The sequence below is a fragment of the Sminthopsis crassicaudata genome, chromosome 4, assembly GCF_048593235.1.
Source record: "Sminthopsis crassicaudata isolate SCR6 chromosome 4, ASM4859323v1, whole genome shotgun sequence".
Taxonomy (NCBI): domain Eukaryota; kingdom Metazoa; phylum Chordata; class Mammalia; order Dasyuromorphia; family Dasyuridae; genus Sminthopsis; species Sminthopsis crassicaudata.
The window spans coordinates 374,303,630-374,322,281 of NC_133620.1; the positions used below are offsets into that span (position 1 = coordinate 374,303,630).

Sequence of the window (18,652 nt, forward strand, 5' to 3'; positions counted from 1 at the left end):
CCTTAAAAGTGGAAGCTGCTAGGTGCTGAGTAATCCTTATTGTGGCTCCTCAGCATTTGAATTGTTTCTTTCTGGCTGCATGTAATATTTTTTCCTTGGTTCGATAGTTCTGAAATTTAGCCACAATATTCTTTGGGGGTTTTAAGTTTGGGGTTGATTTTAGGAGGTATTCAGTGAATTCTTTCAATGGTCATTTTACCTTCTGATTCTATGACATCTGGGTAGTTCTCTTTGATAGTTTCCTGAAAAATAGTGTTTAGACTCTTTTTTTTCATCATGGATTTCAGGGAGTCCAATAATCTTTAGATTGTCTCTTATAGATCTATTTTCCAGGTCAGTTATTTTCCCAGTTAGGTATTTTAGTTTTTTTTTTCTTTTTCTTTTTCTTTTTTTCATTTTTTTGGTTTTGCTTGATTGATTTTTGTTGTCTCACTGAATCATTGAATTCATTTCCATTTGTTCAATTCTGAATTTTAGTGAATTATTTTCTTCATTTATTTTTTTTACTTCTTTTTGTAATTGTCCAATTGAATTTTTAAAATGAGTTGTTTGTTCTATGGAATTTTTTTTCCATTTCACAAATTTTGTTTTTTAAGGCGTTATTTTCCTTTTCTCTTTCACAAATTCTATTTTTCTGGGAATTGTTTTCTTTTTCCATATTATCAAATCTATCTTTTAATGAGTTATAAGCTTTTTCCAAACCCTTTTGCAAAGTTTTCATTTCCTTTCCCCATTTTTCTTCAAACTCTCTTTTAAGATCCTTTAAAATTTCTTCTAGGAGAGTCTTGTGTGATGGGGACCAGGTTATATCACCTTTTGGGACTTCATCTGGAGGCAATTTGCTTTTAGTCTCTTCAGGATTTGATATCTGTTATTCTCTTTCACCATAGAAGCTGTCTATTGTCAGAGTTCTCTTTACTTTTTTACTAATTTAAAAAAATAGTTAAGATCTGCTTTTAGGGCAGGGGAGGTTTTTCAAGCTTCCTCTACAAGCAAGAGCTTTCTCTGTGAGTGGCCATGGCTACACTGGGTCAGTGCTGACTCACTCCCAGTGATGGGTGGGAGTAGCCAGGTCCTGTGAGATTCTGGCTTGAGGGTCACTATTAACCTTTGTGGTTGAGTTGGATGTTTTCTAATTTCTCTGCTGATCTATTGGCTTGCAGCCAGGGCAGAGTAGCCAACATTGCTGCTGTAGATTCCTCCCCATAGATTCTCTGCCAGGTGGAGTCTCAACCACCCTGGGACTTTGCATTGTCTTCACTGGTGTTTGTATTCAGCTGCTTGTGCTGGCTTCCTCCATCCCTTTTCCGATTGAAATGGACCTTTTCTGGTCTGTTTCCTCCCCAAAAATTCTCTGCCAGGTGGAGTCTGCACTGCTCTGGGACTCTGTGCTATCTGTGCTGGCATTTGTACTCTGCTGTTTGTGCTGGCTGCCTCCTTCCAATTCCAATTGAAACAGACCTTTTCTGGTGATCTTCAAAATTATCTTCTGCTGGTAATTTGTTGCACTCCCAAAATCTGTGGGCTCTGCTCTGCAGAGCTATTTCAGAGGCTGGGTTTGCTTAGTTAATCTGAGGGTTATAAGAAAAGGTCAGAGAGAAATGTGTGTCATCTCTGCCATCTTGGCTTCACCCCCAGAAGTCCTAGAACTACTCTTTACTGCTGATTCTGTCTTATCATTCTATGATTTCAAGTGGTGAAAGACATGTCATAGAGTCCAACTTCTGCTAAGTCTTCTCAAACTGAAAAGACTTTGATCACAAACCTGGCATCCTAACAGTCATCCCAATACTTGTCTACCTTAGTTCAGAGAAATTCAATGCCAGAAGGCAGGTCACCGGGACAGTAACCAAATTTTTTTTTAATAGGGTCTAGATGATCACTGAAATGGATTATGGAAGGAATTTGTGATTGGACTAAGGCTATACCAGGTGGATTCTAAGGTCCTTTCCAACTCTGAAATTGTGCAAATCCAGACAGGAAAAGTCAGAGCTCACAAATAAAGGAGATGGAGGTGTAGACATTGCAGGCAAAGGGATGAGTTGGTGATCTTGGAGAGGGGAGAGGACAGCCTGGGATGGAGTGTACTTCCTGACTAAGGACTCCTATAATGGATGGGACCATCTGGTGAATGGTGAGGGGACAGCCCTGAGCTAAGGGAATACAAATGGGTGTCTGTTCTTATTCATCACTTCTTACCTTTCAGAACAAGGCAGCTCCAGTGTATATGAATGTGTATGTATTATACCAAGGGACATCCTAGATGGTCATTACCAGGAGCAAACTCCTAATCCCTACTAACAGTGGGGTAGAATGGAACCAGCACTTGATTTGAAACGGGAGGACTTCTGCTTAAATGCCAGTTTTGCCACTTAATGCCTATTTAGCGTCTATAAACCTCAGTTTCCTAATCTGTAAAATGAGGTCTCTGCAGGAGATGAACTAGAAAGTCCTTTGCAGCCCCAAATCTATGATTGCATGATCCAACTCATGAAAAACTTGTGCTTAAGTCAGCTGATGCAACTAGTGGCATTGTGGCAGAGTGCTGGCTGGGTCTGGAGTCTGGAAGACCAGAATTCAAATCCAGCCTCATACATGTAGTAATGTGACCTTGGACAAGCCACTTGGCCTCCATATACCTCAGTTTCCATAACTGTAAAATAGCAATGGTAATAGTGTCTTCTCAGGGTTGTGAGGATAAAACAAGAAAATATTTATACAGTGTTTGGCACAGAGTAGGTTTTTAATGAATTCTTGTTTCTTTTCTTTTTTTATAAGGTATGGAGGGGTTTTTAGCTACTTTGGGAAAATACCTATAGATTCTTGAGAATATTGCCTCAATCAACCCATGTTTTTGTCTCTCTCTTGCAGCTCTAGTCAGTGGAAAATTTGGTGAGTTTCTCTTCTTTTTTCTCTTCAGGGTCTCTGAGTAACTATGTAATTTCTGCAACCACAGAAGATCTGTTTGTTATCTTTTGTGGAAAGAAGCCTTGCCTACATCAGTCTCTTTTGGTGAGAACTTGAGGGCTATGAAAATAGCATCTGCTTATAATGATGCTAATGCCAAAAAGTCAGAACTGCTTTGTGGTTATACTCTTTATCTCTGGCCAACTGGTATTCAAAAAACCCTTCATTCTTCCCATGCATTGCTCTTGGCACCCATTACATGGGGATTGCATATAGGAAAGAGAGAATGGTAGAAAGGTATCTGAATGGTATAAAAGATACTCAGAACTTTATGGGAGGACAATGTTCTAAAGGAGAGCACTAGTAGATAAAAGTCAAGGATATATGCATTTTCCATGATGTGGAAGGTGGAGATGACAGCTTCATCTTTCTTGACATCTTTGGCTTTTTTAGGGCTTTTTAGCAAAAACCTTTGGTAGTTTATAATATAGATAGTCCCTGATATTATCTTAGAATGTTGAGACAACAATTAAACAATAAAGGCTTATTAAATGCTTACTGTGTGGGAGGCACTGTGTATACAAAGACTTCTCTCTCTCCCACCCCCCAAATGTAGACAAGTGTGTAAACACTGAGAGGTCAGTTGTTCTGGTTATTTCATTTTTCATGCAAGGAAACTGAAGTTAGAGAGAGAAGTTACATGCTCAAGTCACAGAGGTAGTAAGCAGCAGAACACAGTCAGAAGTTAGATCTTTTCTGACTACAGATGCAACAGATGCTTCCCATTGCACCAATCTGCATATGAAATGATGGAAGCTGAACCAAGGGAGCAATAGATATGAAGATAATATTAAGGGAAACAAAAAGAATAGTAAAAGGCAACTGAACTCTGGGTACTTTTAACAACCAGTCTTTGGAGCTCTTGGTTCTTTGCAGAGAACAGAAGATAAAACACCCTTAATTCTTCTCAATATAGAGGCATGAGAATACAAGTAAAAATAAGGCTTATATTATAGGAGGTCCCTGTAATGGTTACTCTTCCTTACTTTGTTTAGCAATTTAATAATTTTTGTTTAACACAAGTCATCAACAAAACTTATAACGATAAAATAATATAAGGAAGAGAACAAAATAGAGGCTTTTGAATCTAATAATCATTAGTTCCAAAGAGATATATGTATATGTATATTTACATATTTATATATGCATACACATATACACATATACATACATATGAAAAAAATCTAAATACATAAATCTCTAAAGTGACTTAGACTTTCAAATACAAAGGTTCCTCTATGAAAAATTCTTCCCAATCACCGTAATAGGTTTTGATCCTGACCTACTTGTTTTTCCATGTCTGTTGCTCTGTCTCTTTTTTTATGTCATTTTATAAATTATTCTCTTACTTCTGCTCATTTCATTCTGATCAACCAATCAATCAATAAACATTTATTAATCATGTATGATATGTCAGATACTGTGGTAATCATTAAGGATACCAAAAGAAATTTTAAAAAAGTTAGTTTCTGCCCTTAAGGACCTTATAATGTAATGGGGTGGTGATAACATGTGTACAAATATATGTAAAGCAAGCTATATACAGAATAAATAGGAAATGATTAACAGAGGGAAGTAGATCAAAATTAGCTCATAGAGGTCTTTTGAGTTTCCTTCAACACTTCTTATGACAAAGTTACATCCTATTATATTCATATGTCATCACTACTTAACCATTTCCCAATAGGTAGGCACCCTTTTAGTTTGTGGGTTGATTTTTTTTTTTGCTACTACAAAAGAACTGCTATAAATATTTTTGATACATATGAATCCTCCTCTTTCTTGGATCTTTAGGCATAGATTTAATCAGTGGAATTATTAGGTCAAAGAGTTTAGATGTTTAATAATATATTTTTGTTGCTCATTATTCTGTATCTTCTAATATTGGGTCTGAGTAGTTGGTAAGAAGTGAGAGGGTATAAAGACACTTGACCTATCTATTTATTCATTTCTTGTCCATTGTGAAAGAAGCTAAATACTGTGGGATAATACTATGAATACTATGCTAAGTTCTGAGGGAGAATACAAATATAAATAACATATAGCCTTTACCTCTAGGTATGAGAATACAGTATGCAAGACAAGATAGAAAATTCTGTAATATAGACTATGGAATCTTGAGGAGGGAAACACTACTTATAGCAGAAATGATGAAGTTGTTGTTTGTCCTTTCTTTTTTTCTTCTTTTTTTTGTGCCCAGTTGGATCCCCAGAAGGGCAGCTACTGTAATGCCGGAGAAACTGAGGCAAGATAGAAATTAGAGAGTTTTTAATATTTTAGTAATTGGAGAGCATAATTGACTGGACAGGACTCTTGTCTCAAAGTATCCAGTGATGAATGGGAGAATGCCAAGCCCTCTTATACCTTTCTGAACAAAGAAAAAAGAGCTTGAAAGGTTTTACAGAACCATTTGGTTCTGTCAGGATGGGGAGAGGCTATAAATTCTTACTAAAAGCCAGAGCCAGGATGCTTGAATAAACAGAAGTAAAGATGTCAATGAAGTATCTGGGATAGTCTTATATCTTGGAATATTTTAGAGGGGCAGTGTCATAAATTCTTGAGGGCAGAAAGAGTTAGGAGCCAGGAAATCTGATCCGCCCCTCATCTTGAGCCTCACATTTGACAATTTACAATCTTAGGACAGATGGTCCTCAGTTTTAATGAACCAAAGGAGGGTTTTACAACTAGGGGATTGAGGCAGAACACTTAAGGAAACTGAGATAGAACAATTCAGGAAAACTCAGTCAGGACAATAAGGGAAATGGAGGCAGAACAAATTAGGGAAATGGAGTCAGGACAATCAAAGAGAATTGTGGCACAACACTACTATTGCTTATAGGTTGTTGTTTGTCCTTTCTTCTTGAAGAGGATCATGACATCAGGAAGGTGATGCCATGACTTGCAAGTGAATTGGATTGATGTAAGGAAAGACTTTGCAGTCACCAACCTCACTCTCTCCTCCAGAGCCTGGGGGTTCTTTGTATAAAGCATATAAATTTTGGTCTCTAAAACCTCACAAGTTATTTTGGGGGTTTATCAACTAGATTTATTTTTCAGGATCATGCCTTAAACCAAAGTCACTCTGGCTCCCATTGGCCAACAATAGGTTCTAGCCCATGTCTGACTTAGTCATTGTTTTGGACCCTGATAACTCTCAGTGAGTATAAATAGCAATTGTTTCTATTTTGGTCAAAAAACTTTTAGGGTGTTCCCCTCTCAGATAAATTTTTCTTGAGGGGGAGTAACTAAAAGAGGTCATTCTTTGCTTCATTTCTTACCTAGACTTAATTACTGAATGGGTATTGCCTCAGTCAAACTGAGACCTGTTAAAGACCTTAACTTAAAAAGGTCAGAGATTTCTACTACTTCCAGGACCATCTCTATCTTCCTGTTCTATATCTTGTCACTGGACCCAGATGACTCTGGAGGAGAAAGTAAGAATTATTTAAATCCAATTCACTTGTAAGTCATGGCATCACTTTCCTGATGACATGGTCCTCTTAGAGAAGAAAGGACAAACAACAACCTATGAGCAGTAGAGCTGTCCCTCTGAGGACCCAACTGGGCAATTCCAGTTGGGCAATATAGCTCCTTTTCTCCCTTCCTTCCTTCCTTCCTCCCTCCCTCCCTCCCTCCCTCTCTTCCTCCCTCCCTTCCTTCCTTCCCTCTCTCTCTCCCTTCTTCCTTCTTTCCATCCCTCAGTCTGCATAGGAAATCTTACCCTTACCTATGGGCATTCTGCAAAATATAAATTTTGATTGTTGAAATCTTGAATGACATCTTGAGTTTATGGGCTAGAATGTCTTTGTTAAGATGTCTATCTTAAATCCAAATCACTCTGACTCTCATACTTTGGTCAAAAATAAGTCCCAACTCAAGCCTCATTTGGTCATTATTCAAGCTCTGATGGCTCAAGTTAGTGTAAATAACAATAGGGTTTATAATGAGGAGAGGCTTTTTGACAGAAGCAGCATTTTCTTGGAAAATCAGTAGGATTTTGATAAGCAATGACTAAGAATTGGGGATAGCTTTAGAGGTCATAAAGAAAGTTGTCCAAAGATAGGAAGGAAGAATGCCTACAGAATAAAGGGAGGATTGGAGGGACTAAAGAGAACTTAATGTTTCATGCAATTTTAACCATTGATAGTCCTGGACATTTCAGGGGCTCTATTTGGTATTTTCAAGTGAGGAAGGCACTTACAGACTTGAGAGCAGTCTATGGTCTTGCTTCCCCTACTTTTTCCCTCTATCTCAACTGCTTAGATTAATTTAATTAAAATTAACAAGTATTTTATAGATAGGCAGCTAGGCAGTTCAGTGGGTAGAGCACTGGGTCTGATGACAAGAAGATCTGAGTTCAAATCCTGTATCAGACATTTGCTAACTGTAATCTTGGGCTGTCACTTAACCCCTATTTGTCTCACCTGTAAAATGAGGACACACAAGAAAACCCCATGGACAATATCCTTGGAATCACAGAGTTGGACACGACTAAACAAAAACAAGCAACAATATTATATGTCAACCCTGTACTCAATGTTAGAAGCACAAAAGTGAAAAAGTGCTTCTAAATAACATATACATAGAAAATTAAATATAAAAGACAAAATAATTTTGTGCAGAAGAGCACTAAAAAGTATGCATATGTGATCAGAATAAGTTTTTTCTCTGTGTGTGTGTGACCAGAATAAATTTCCTGTGGAAGGTTGTAACTGTCGTTCTTGTTTGTCCTTTATTCTCAAAGACTTCAGAGAGGTAATGCCATAAGAGATAAGTGAATTACATTTAAATGAGAGAGGGTGTTGCAAAATCACCAGTTTCATTTTCTCCTCTGGGAGAAACTATCTGGATCCAATGGCAAAATATAGATCAGGACTACTGGAAATGACCCTTACCTCAGATTGTGATTGTCTTGAGTCCCAAAGCTAATTCTTATAGAGTGATCTCAACATTTCTGTGGTCTATAAAGTAAAAACAAATAAACAAACTCTGAACATATTTGGTAGTAGAGAATGGCAAATTCTGAGCCCTATGGTCCCTTGTAAGAATAGAAAGTGATCAGAAAGAAGCCAGAGACCCAAATTTCAGAGCAAAGCTTGAAATTAGTATGTGAGAATAGATAGATGAGCTATGTTTGAAAAAAATTGTTCCTAAGTCAAGTGAAGCAATCCCTTTTCTATCATTTATATATTAATTTAGAATGTTGGAACAGCAGATATCTTTCCTTTTTTCCCCTTTTTCCATCTTTTACTCAGCTCTTTCATCAAAACCCATGATTTTTATCAATCCTCCATGGACCACTTTCTTCAAAGGGGAAAAGGTGCTTCTGACATGCAATGGATCACATTTCTATGCACCAGGAAAGACAAAATGGTACCACAAGGGGAAAATGCTCCAAGAAACCTCTGGAAACAACATAAAGGTTAATAGTTCTGGAACATATAAATGTACAACCAACAATTCACCCCTTAGTGACTCTGTAACATTGATCTTTTCTCCAGGTAAGAAAAGAGGTGAATTAAAAAAACATTAAAATGGTTTCAATTTATTTTTCTCTTCCTGGGAATCCCAGGACTCAGAGACAATAATTCAGTTCTTCTCCAGGTCTAGAAGTCAAGGCCCTGTTACCTCCAGTTTTAGCTTTCACTCCACTGCATCAGATTTTCTCAGATTAAGACAGGAAATATAAATGGCTTAATAGCCCGAGTGATTGTGAGGATACTGTCACTTTTGATAATAAAATGGAAGTTGAGAAGAGAGAAAGGTTTGGGAGGGGAAATAACTGGTTCTATTTTAGATATGTTGAGCATGAGCTGAATTTTTTCACCTGGGGAAAAAAATCAAGATGTAGGGAGGATGGCAAGAACAATCTAACCAAGATTCTAGTCTTGTCCAGGAGAAGGGACAACTCATTGTTTAGAAAGTCTTGAATGTATCTCTATGGGACTTGGGAAAAGGGAGAGTATCATTAAATATATTACCATTTAGGGTAACATTACTTTTATATGCTTTGGAAAATTTTTTAAAAAGTGTGATTTGTTTTATTGCAGTGGTCTGGAACTAGTAACTCTGAGGTATAGTCTATATATTCTTAAATATCAGATATCACCAGATCATTTTTTATTTGAACTTAGTTAAAAAAAGATAAGAATAATGAAATAACAGTGATATTAATGATGATGATGATGTTGATAATGATGGTATCTTCCACTTTATATAGTTGTTTAGTTGGCTTTCAAGTCAGGAGGAACAGGATTCAAATTTTCCCTTCGATTAATATTGGATGGGTGATATTGCTAAATCACTTTACTTTTCAGTGCTTAGATAACTCTTTAAGAAGATAACTTTAGAGAGAGTGCTGATATTTGATAAAGGGAATTTCCTCACCTGGGCATTCTTATACCAATGAAAATCAGAGGTCCAGTCTCTAATCTTAAATATTTTGCCTCATTTGCTCTTCATATAAAACCAATGAAATGGGTATTATTATCATCTTTATTTTACCAATAGGGAAATGAAGGCTCAGAGAAATTAAATGAATTTCCAAAAGACAGAGCTAGTATCTGAAGCAGCATTTGGACCCAGTTTCACTCCAAATTCAGTTATATATTCACTAAGCCACTCTGATTCTAAGCAGAGCACTTTTTCTCCTCCACAAATCCAAAATTTTGAATCTGTCCTATTTTATAGGCTCAACAGATATGTCGACAAACATTATTTGAGAGAAGTCATCTTACTTTGAAGAAGAGGGAAATTGTCTCAGGGAATTAATCTTAACTAACCTAAACAAATAGGAAACAGGGCTACCCATGAAAGCCCTGAACATCCTGATGAAGCTTTGTACTAAGGATTCCCTGGTCCTCTTTCCCTCTGCATTGCACATGGTAGATAATGGTCTATTGAGTGCACAGAGAAGTCCATACCATCATAGATTCTGCAGGATAGACTTTGTTATAAATGAATGAATATATTAAACCTTAAAAGGTTTAAAGATTACTATGATCAAATAACTAATGAATATGGGTATGTCTTACAGTTCTTTTGACCATGCGGATTCCATATCCTGTATTTGAAGGAGACAGTCTGATTCTTCGGTGCCAGGAAAAAGATAACGATACTTTGACTCATGTGACATACTACAAGAATAAAAAACCTTTTTCTGCTTTTAATCAAAACTCAAATGTCTTTATCCCACAAGCAAGATTAAGTGATAGGGGTCGATATTTCTGTGCTGCAATCAAACATAAGTTACGGAAGATTATTTCAAATGAAGCAGTTCTCCACATCCATGGTATGACTGTCATTATTATGGGAAGGGAATAAGGATAGTCAGTGGCAGGATTACTGAATGGGTAGAGTTTCATGGACAAGACAAAGGAACATCTTATGGAATGATCATTAATGGAAACAGACTGGGCCATTAATATCCCTTCTCTAGGGGGTTGGAAAAGCAGGAGTAAAAGCAACCAGGGGAAGAGAAAACAGGGTTGGGGAGGTGACTGTGGATAGCTATGTCTCTTTGGCTAAGAATCAGCAGGTGTTAAAAAAAAATAAGGCTCACTTTTTTTTGTTCTCTTCTTTCCAGAGCTGTTTTCACACCCAGTGCTGGAAACAACAGATTCTCAGCCCATAGAGGGGAGTGCAGTGACTCTGAGGTGTGAAATCTGGATCTCTCCACAGAAATCAAACATCCAATTTCTCTTCTCCTTCTTCAGAGATCCCGGGATCATGCTATTGGGCCAGTCGAGAGCTGGAGAGTGCCAGATCTCAAAATTCTGGAGGGAAGACTCAGGGTCTTACTGGTGTGAGGTAGAAACTGTGTATCCTCAGCTTTACAAACAAAGTCATCCGATAATGATGAGGGCGAGAAGTAAGTGTGAAGGAGAGAGATATGGAATTAAGAAAAGAAGGCTGGGTAAATGATATCACTTTTGACATTAAGTCACATTTTATGTGATTTTTCCTGTCCATAGTATAGGAATGGGACTCTTACTAGAGAGGTGGGGCTCTTCTGCTTAAGTGGAGCATTAGGAATGGATTGAGAATCATAAGAATCCAAGGCAATAAATGCATTTTGCTTCTGGAGGTAGGAGCAATGTTTACAATGTCTCAAAGACACTTCTTCCCTAACGTGTAAGTGGCGTGTGTTTGTGTGTGTTTGTGAGTGTGTTGAGTGTGAGTGAGAGAGAGAGAGAGAGAGAGAGAGAGAGAGAGAGAGAGATGAGAGAGTAGATGATAGTGAGAGCGATATGAACATGAGAAATCCTAGAAGATACCGATTGAGCTAACAATTCCAGAATAGTAAGGTCCATGGACGTAGGACATTTAGGAAAGGAAATACATTATGAGAATAAATAATCTGAGGATCTTCCAGATGAACACATCATGCTAGGCACTGGAATATAAGAGGAATTCAATAATATAATTCTTTCTCCAAATTAATATTACAATCTAGTTGGGAAGTTATAGTTTTTAAAAGGAGCATATGCTAAAGGTGGAGTATATGCTGAGTCAAGTCAATATGGAAATAAGTGGGTTCAACATTCAGCAAGCATTTATTAAATATCTCTGCTTATCAAGGTATCACTGGGAGCTAGAAGAGTAGAGGAGAAGCTTGGCTTGATATATGGCCAATCTCAGTGCTTCAAAAATAGTAGAGGAAAATCTGTTGGAGGAACTAGCTTTCCATGTAGAAGTCCAATCCTATTTAATCTTGGATAATTGATGCCATTGGTAATTAGGTTAGAAAGTTAGCTAGTTACAAAATTCCTAAAACTTGATTAAAGAGGAAGGAGGGTATTGTTTCCTCCCCAGGAGTGGTTTGGATTTTTTTTCTTTTTTAAAAAATTTTTATTATAGTTTTTTATTTACAAGATATATTCATGGGTAATTTTACAGTACTGACAATTGCCAAGCCTTTTGTTCCAAATTTTCCCCTCCTTCCCCTCTCCCCCCCTCCCCCAGATGGCAGGTTGACCAATACATGTTACATATTTTAAAGTATAAATTAAATACAATATATGTATACATGTCCAGACAATTATTTTGCTGTACAAAAAGAATCGGACTTCGCAATAGTGTACAATTAGCCTGTGAAGGAAATAAAAAAAATGCAGGCGGACAAAATTAGAGGGACTGGGAATTCTATGTAGTGGTTCATGGTCATCTCCCAGAGTTCTTTCTCTGGGTGTAGCTGGTTCAGTTCATTACTGCTCTGTTGGAACTGACTTGGTTCATTTCATTGTTGAAGAGGGCCACATTCATCAGAATTGATCATCATAGAGTATTGTTGTTGAAGTATAAAATGATCTCCTGGTCCTGCTTATTTCACTCAGCATTAGTTCATGTAAGTCACTCCAGGGCCCTCTGAAGTCATCCTGTTGATCATTTCTTACAGAACAATAATATGGAATTATTTTCAATTTTCACTCCTCAACATCTGACCCTGAAAATTCCTATTTCATGTATTCTGACCTTTAATTCAGCACTTTAAATGTTGATTTCAGTTTCTTTTCTAACCCCAAATCCCCTATAGAAGAGTACCTCATAAGTCATATCTTCACCCAGGAATCCCCATCACTGGAGTTCACATAGAAGTGCAACCTCATGGAAAACATGTGATAGCAGGGCAGAAGCTGGTTCTTCTTTGCTCAGTAGCTGAAGGCTCAGGGACTATCACATTCTCCTGGCACAAAGAAGGCACAGAAGCCATTCTGGAGAAGAAGATTCAGCACTCAATGGTAGCAGAGTTCACAATTTCTGCTGTGAGGGAGAATGATTCTGGGAAATACTATTGCACAGCTGACAACAACAGCAGCCTTATTCCCAGTCATTCTGTGAGCATTACTGTAAAAAGTAAGTTTACCTCTATTCTTCTCATCAACTCTTGTCGCCTTTCATTTCCTCTCCTCTCTTCTTTTCTCATGGCTTTCTCCCTCTCTCCCTCTTTCTTTCTTTTGTTTTCTTTCTCTTTCTTTTTTTCCCTCCCTCCTTCTCTCTCTCCCTCCTTTCCTTCCTTCCTTCCTTCCTTCCTTCCTTCCTTCCTTCCTTCCTTCCTTCCTTCCTTCCTTCCTTCCTTCCTTCCTTCTTTCTTTCCTTCCTTTTTTTTCCTGGGTAATTACAAATACAGAAAATAATTTGCAAAACTCCAAAAAAAAAAGTTTGGGAGAAAAAGTTTATTTAGCAATTTCTCAGTCAAGCTCATTCTTGGTCCAGATCTGTCCCTGCTCCTCCAAAAGTTTCCATTTTCCTTCCTCCTTTCTTGCTTCTACTCTAGCCTAAGTTGGGCTCTCACTAAACTCTCCTGTCCATCTTTTTGTTCTAGGTCTCCACTCTTCTTTCTGTCCAGATTGAATTGTTTTTCCAATTTTCTGAATTTCTCTATTCCCAAGGGATAAGCTGAAAATGAAGAGATTCTAAGAAAAGAGATACAGATTGGATAATGTTTTTCCAAGATTCACTATCTCTAAAGTTCACATAGAAATCTATTACCTTAAGGACTAGACCATAGAAACAGGAAACACTGAGCATGTCATATTCATCAGGCATAGAGAGAACATTAGAGAAAGCCTGAGGAAAGGGAGACTTGGTGTTTACTAAAAAGCAGATTTTGAACTCTTATGAAGGAAGGTGGTGGCAGTAAAGTGAACTGACTTTCTTGTTTTCTCAAACAACCCTCCTTTTCCCTACATTATTTGAGAGGGCAATCTTATCTTCTACTCTTAGATTTTTCACCTGATGATTTCAAATCCCTAAGCTGATTTTTTTCATCTTCTGTAGATTCACTTGAAGGGTTCTTTGGGACACTTCTAATGGCAGTCAGGACAGCAGAGATAACAAGGACCTTATCTCTTCTTCAATTTCTATTTGATACTTAAGAAGACCAAGAGACCCTCCTATGTCCCGTTTTTTAGATTTGCTGTTCAACTTTTTATGCCAGTCCATATGAAGCAATAGGTTTTTTGCCCCAGGAAATTCTAGGCCCTGGGTTGCTCTTGTCTAAGACTCATACTTTCCTCTGTGCCCACAGGGAATGAAAGGGGCCCACTTATAGCAGTGATCACCGTAGCTCTGGGAAGTGTTCTTGGTTTTATTGCTGTTGCTCTTCTGGTTTACTTCAAGCATCAAAGAAAATCAGGTTTGTTGCCCTCTGTTATTTCCTTTTTGTCACAGCCAGAGAAAGTGTGGTAGTTACCACTAGATGTCAGTAACCCTGGGTTTAAGTATCAGCTCTGACACTTACAAGTTCCCCATATCAGTGAAAGTACTGGATCAGTCTTTAGCCTAGAGATGAAAGAAATAAGGTGCAAAAAAGTATTCGGACTCCAAATCCTAGCTCCTTTACATTAGAGCCATGCCAACTCCTTACAATGTAGTGCTCTTACCATCTAACAAATTAGTACCCCTGGAGGTGGTTAGTAATACATTGGTTAGATTGCTGGGCCTGGAGTTGGGAAGGCAAGAGTTCAAAACCAGCTTTAGACACTTAAATATGACCCTAGGCAAGTTACACATACAAATAATATTTGTAAAGTGTACCATTGTATCTTGTCAACGGTAGTAGATTCCTCTTCTTTCCCTTCCCTTCCCTTCCCCCTTCCCTTCCCCTTTCCCTTCCCCTTCCCTTCCCCCTTCCCTTCCCTTCCCTTTCTTCCCTTCCCCCTTCCCTTCCCCCTTCCCTTCCCTTCCCTTTCTTCCCTTCCCCCTTCCCTTCCCTTCCCTTCCCTTCTCTTTCTTCCCTTCCCCCTTCCCTTCCCTTCCCTTCCCTTCTCCCTTCCCTTCTCCCTTCCCTTCCCTTCCCTTCCCTCCCTTCCCCCTTCCCTTCCCTTCCCTTCCCTTCTCCCTTCCCTTCCCTTCTCTTCCCCCTTCCCTTCCCCCTTCCCTTCCCTTCCCTTCCCTTCCCTTCCTTTCTTTTTTTTGGTGAGGGAAAGGAGAAAAAACATTTATCTAGTATCTACAATTTGCCAAGCATAGAGTTAAGTGGTCATTTGATCCTTACAATAACCCCAAAAGGTGGGACCTTGAGAGTGCTATTGTGCCCCATTCATTATATACTTGAGGAAACTAAGACAAGCAGTTAAATGACTTGCCCAGAGTCACACACCTAGTAAATGTTGATTTGCATTCGGGTCTTCCTGATTTCAGACCAGGCACTCTATCTACTGTGTACCTAGCTGCCTTCTCAATCCTTTGGTGATTCTATGACTATATATGTTCCTCGTTGAAGGCCTCACCTTCCTTTCAATAACTTGTAATTAAGTTTGAACTTTCCCCATTTTGTAATGTGATCATTTAAAAGAATATTAGAACTGGAAAATAGCTAGTCCAGTACCCCCTTCTTTATTTGACAAATGAGAAGATTGAAACCCAGAAATGTTATTTACCTAAAACCACAGTCAGTCTTGAGAGCTGGCTCTTCTGATATGAAGTCCAGCAAGCTCCATTTCTGTTACTCTGTGCTAAAAAAATCTTAACATAGACTGCAAGATTCAATGCTAAATAATCCAATTTTCCAGTGAGAGTTTTTTTATAAATTTAAATGCAAATTATGAAAAATATGAATTTAATTAGGACATTGTTGTTTTTGAATATTGATAATATTATAAAGAAGTAATTTCACCATGCAATGTAAGCAGCAACAGTTTTCTCAAAGAGAAGAGCAATAATACTGGTTATTCTGAGCCTCAGTCCAGGAGCCATTTTCAGAGATGCATAAGAAGCCTTGTCCTCTGCCTCAACGTGTGAAAGAATATTTTTGCACCTTAAAAGATAGTACTAAAATAGCCCAGTCATTTCTGGGAACTTCTGTTTGTTCTTCAGGGTTAATTTCACTTCCTCAATATAGGTATACTTTCCAAACATTTATGAGAAATTGCATCTACTTTGGGAACTAAAGTTAAATGAGCAATATAGGCAACTTAATGGATTTTTGTGAGGAAGGAGGAAACTGCAAATTGTGGGGCAAACTGTGATAATATAATTAAGAAGGTGTGTGTTTGGTTATCTACTGTTGACACTTTTATGGTTCAAAGAAGTCATAGATGGCATGTTTGTCAAATTGCAAATGCTAAGATACCAAGGTGGAATACATAACATATTGGATAAGAGAACTCATGACAGGCTCCATGAGGAACCAGGTCTAACTAGATGGAATTTGTGATCAAGTAATCCTCTTTAGTTTTTTCTTTGATCAAGTAATCATCTTTAAAAATAAAGAATGGAGTAGGCATAGTTAGAGTGAAAAGAGATCTAGGTTTTTAAGCAGACTACATTCTCAAAATGAGTCTACACTGAGAGATTTCTAGTGCAGATGACTGTTAGATACTTTCTGTTATCCCTTCAGACTCAGATTTTATGATGCCCTTCAAAGTTGGAGAACTCACTACATTTCAAAGTAGCACATTTCCTCCTTTTACACCTTTCTAATTGACAAGTTTTTCTTTATATTGAGTAAAAATCATCTGTAATATGATCTCTGTTCATTGTTCCTAATTCTAAACTCTTAAGACCAGTAGAAAATTGGTTTATGAAAAACCACATGAAAGTGAAAGTCTTTCAAAAGATACTCACTTCTCCCTTCCTGACATTCCTCAACAAGGCTCCTTAATTTCCCTGTCTTTGTTCCTTCCCTTTGCTCTCTGAACCCAGCCTGGGAAGACTTTGCTGATGATGTGAGCCTTACCATCACCATATAATTTTTTTTTGTGTGTGATTCTGAGTGAGAACATTTGATTCCATGGATTTGGGGAAGTTTTGGATGAGAGGGCATTATAAGATAAAGAAAGACATGCTATTTTTGTGGACAAAGATCAGGGGGAAAACCCAGAGGAAAAAAATTTGTAGTGGCACAAGGCTTTGGGGAGTCTTTAGCCAAGAGGGCACAGAGAAATTTCTATGCTTTGTGCGGTGATAACCCCAAATAGACCTTTTTCCTTCAATTTCCCGCATAGTAATGAAACTAATTGAAAGGGAGATTCTACTTGCTGGAGTAGGTCAAGAAAGTTAGGACCAGGGATAGAGGATGAGCCTAAGCCAGGAAAACATGGTTTCTGTCACATATTGAGTATGTGAACTTAACCTCAGTACTCTAGGGCCAGGGATGTAAAACTCTGGGAGGCCCCAAAATTCTTGAGAGGCCTAATCAGATTGAAATGTAACTGGGAAATGTTTAATAAAATAAATAAAAATACAACACAATGGATAATGTTAATTTGTGATTTTCTAAGTTAATATGGGACCATAGGGATCCATTTATATTTGAGTTTGATGCCAGCTAGTCTACTCAGTTGTCCAAAACTATGAATTGACTCTATATCAATGAAATCACAAAGTCTAGTACCTATGTTTAGAAATTTACAGATAGTAAAATTGACAGCTTCTCATTTTCAAGTTTATGCACACATAGGGGGTGCCTACTTTGTGTAGACAGGGAGGATGATGGGACATTTGACATTTGAGAACAAGGATTTGGGTCTGAGTTCAGGTTCTACCCTTTACTTGTTTAACTTTGCAATTTTGAGCAAATCAAACTACCTTATTAAACTTTAGCTTTTTTAAATCAGTAAAATAAGAATAATCAGTTTTGCATTATCTAGCTCTTAGGATTATAGAGAGCATCAGATGAGAAATGTGTGAGAAATACTTTTAAACCCATGGTCACAACCTTAATTATCACTTACTTGCCTTGTAATTTTGATAGGTTTCAGAAGGCTTCTCATCTACATTGTTCTCTCAATCTCTTTTTCCATATCACTACTTTCATATATAAAAATCTAGCTGGAAATAGTGATGTGTATATGTGGTCCCTGCTGCTAGGGAAGATAAGGGGAGAGGCATATACTAGAGTTTAGGAATTCTGAGTTACAGGAGATTAAACACCAAATTGGGTACCACATTAAGTCAGACATCAATATGATAGGCCCCTAGAAAAAGCCTATCTTGAGGCTGCCCAAGGAGGAACAAACTAACCCAAATCAGGCTTACATGTTTATCAAAATTGGGACTGACCTGTGACTGGATAGTGTGCTTCTTGCCTGGAATATTAGGTCTCAAAAAAACAAACAAACAAAAAACCCAACAACCTCAAAATCTTTAGCTTAATGGCTTCTTATTAGATAAAAATTAAATATTTTTTCATTGACATTCAGGGTTCCATTCTGGTTCCATTCTAACTTTCTATCTATCACCAACATTAAGAAATAGAAATCTCTTCTGGGGTTAAGAGGAGTAATATCTAAATCAGGATTTAAGTAAATACAGATGAAAAGGTCATGAAATGTTGGCAGTGGGATTTCTTCAGGGTATCAAAATCCAAGGGGCTGAAATTAGAGCTAGAAACCACTAAGAGAAGTAGAGATTTAGGAAGAGGTTAGTTGTTATCTTTGCATATTAGAATGTGGGGAGGTGATGGTGACACCTAATTTGTTTCCCCAAAGCTTTGGCCCTTTCATAGCATCTGTATGACTTTTCTGTTTCAGATGGGTTCTGAGATGATGACATGATTAAAGGCAGGGTCCTCAATGTTATTTCCTGACTTAGACAAGAAGGCCCCGGGCTTGGACATTAGTTTACATTAATTCCTAACATGAATTTTACATTCAGTCAAGTTGGACTGAATTTCTAACATTTCTAACTACTCCTTATGCCTTTTTGTTTCTGTACCTTTGTTCATGCTTTTATTTATGCT

General features: G+C 37.8%; 1 protein-coding gene across 8 annotated transcripts in view; it reads left to right on the plus strand.

Moving 5' to 3' along the window:
- The window catches only part of LOC141539438 (Fc receptor-like protein 4), a 33,235-nt gene that overhangs the window by 7,593 nt on the left and 6,990 nt on the right, over positions 1 to 18,652 (plus strand). For 5 of the 8 annotated variants that reach the window (XR_012481299.1, XR_012481298.1, XM_074262233.1 and 2 more), the window contains exons 2-7: positions 2,872 to 2,892; positions 8,223 to 8,468; positions 10,004 to 10,258; positions 10,553 to 10,837; positions 12,535 to 12,822; positions 13,997 to 14,104. Coding sequence is in view for 6 of the 8 variants with exons in the window: in XM_074262233.1 (XP_074118334.1) it covers positions 2,872 to 2,892; positions 8,223 to 8,468; positions 10,004 to 10,258; positions 10,553 to 10,837; positions 12,535 to 12,822; positions 13,997 to 14,104 (1,203 nt within the window). In the remaining 2 variants the exon portion in view is untranslated. The remainder of the gene's footprint in view (positions 1 to 2,871; positions 2,893 to 8,222; positions 8,469 to 10,003; positions 10,259 to 10,552; positions 10,838 to 12,534; positions 12,823 to 13,996; positions 14,105 to 18,652) is intronic. The other 3 variants (XM_074262237.1, XM_074262238.1, XM_074262236.1) reach the window with 2 other exon arrangements.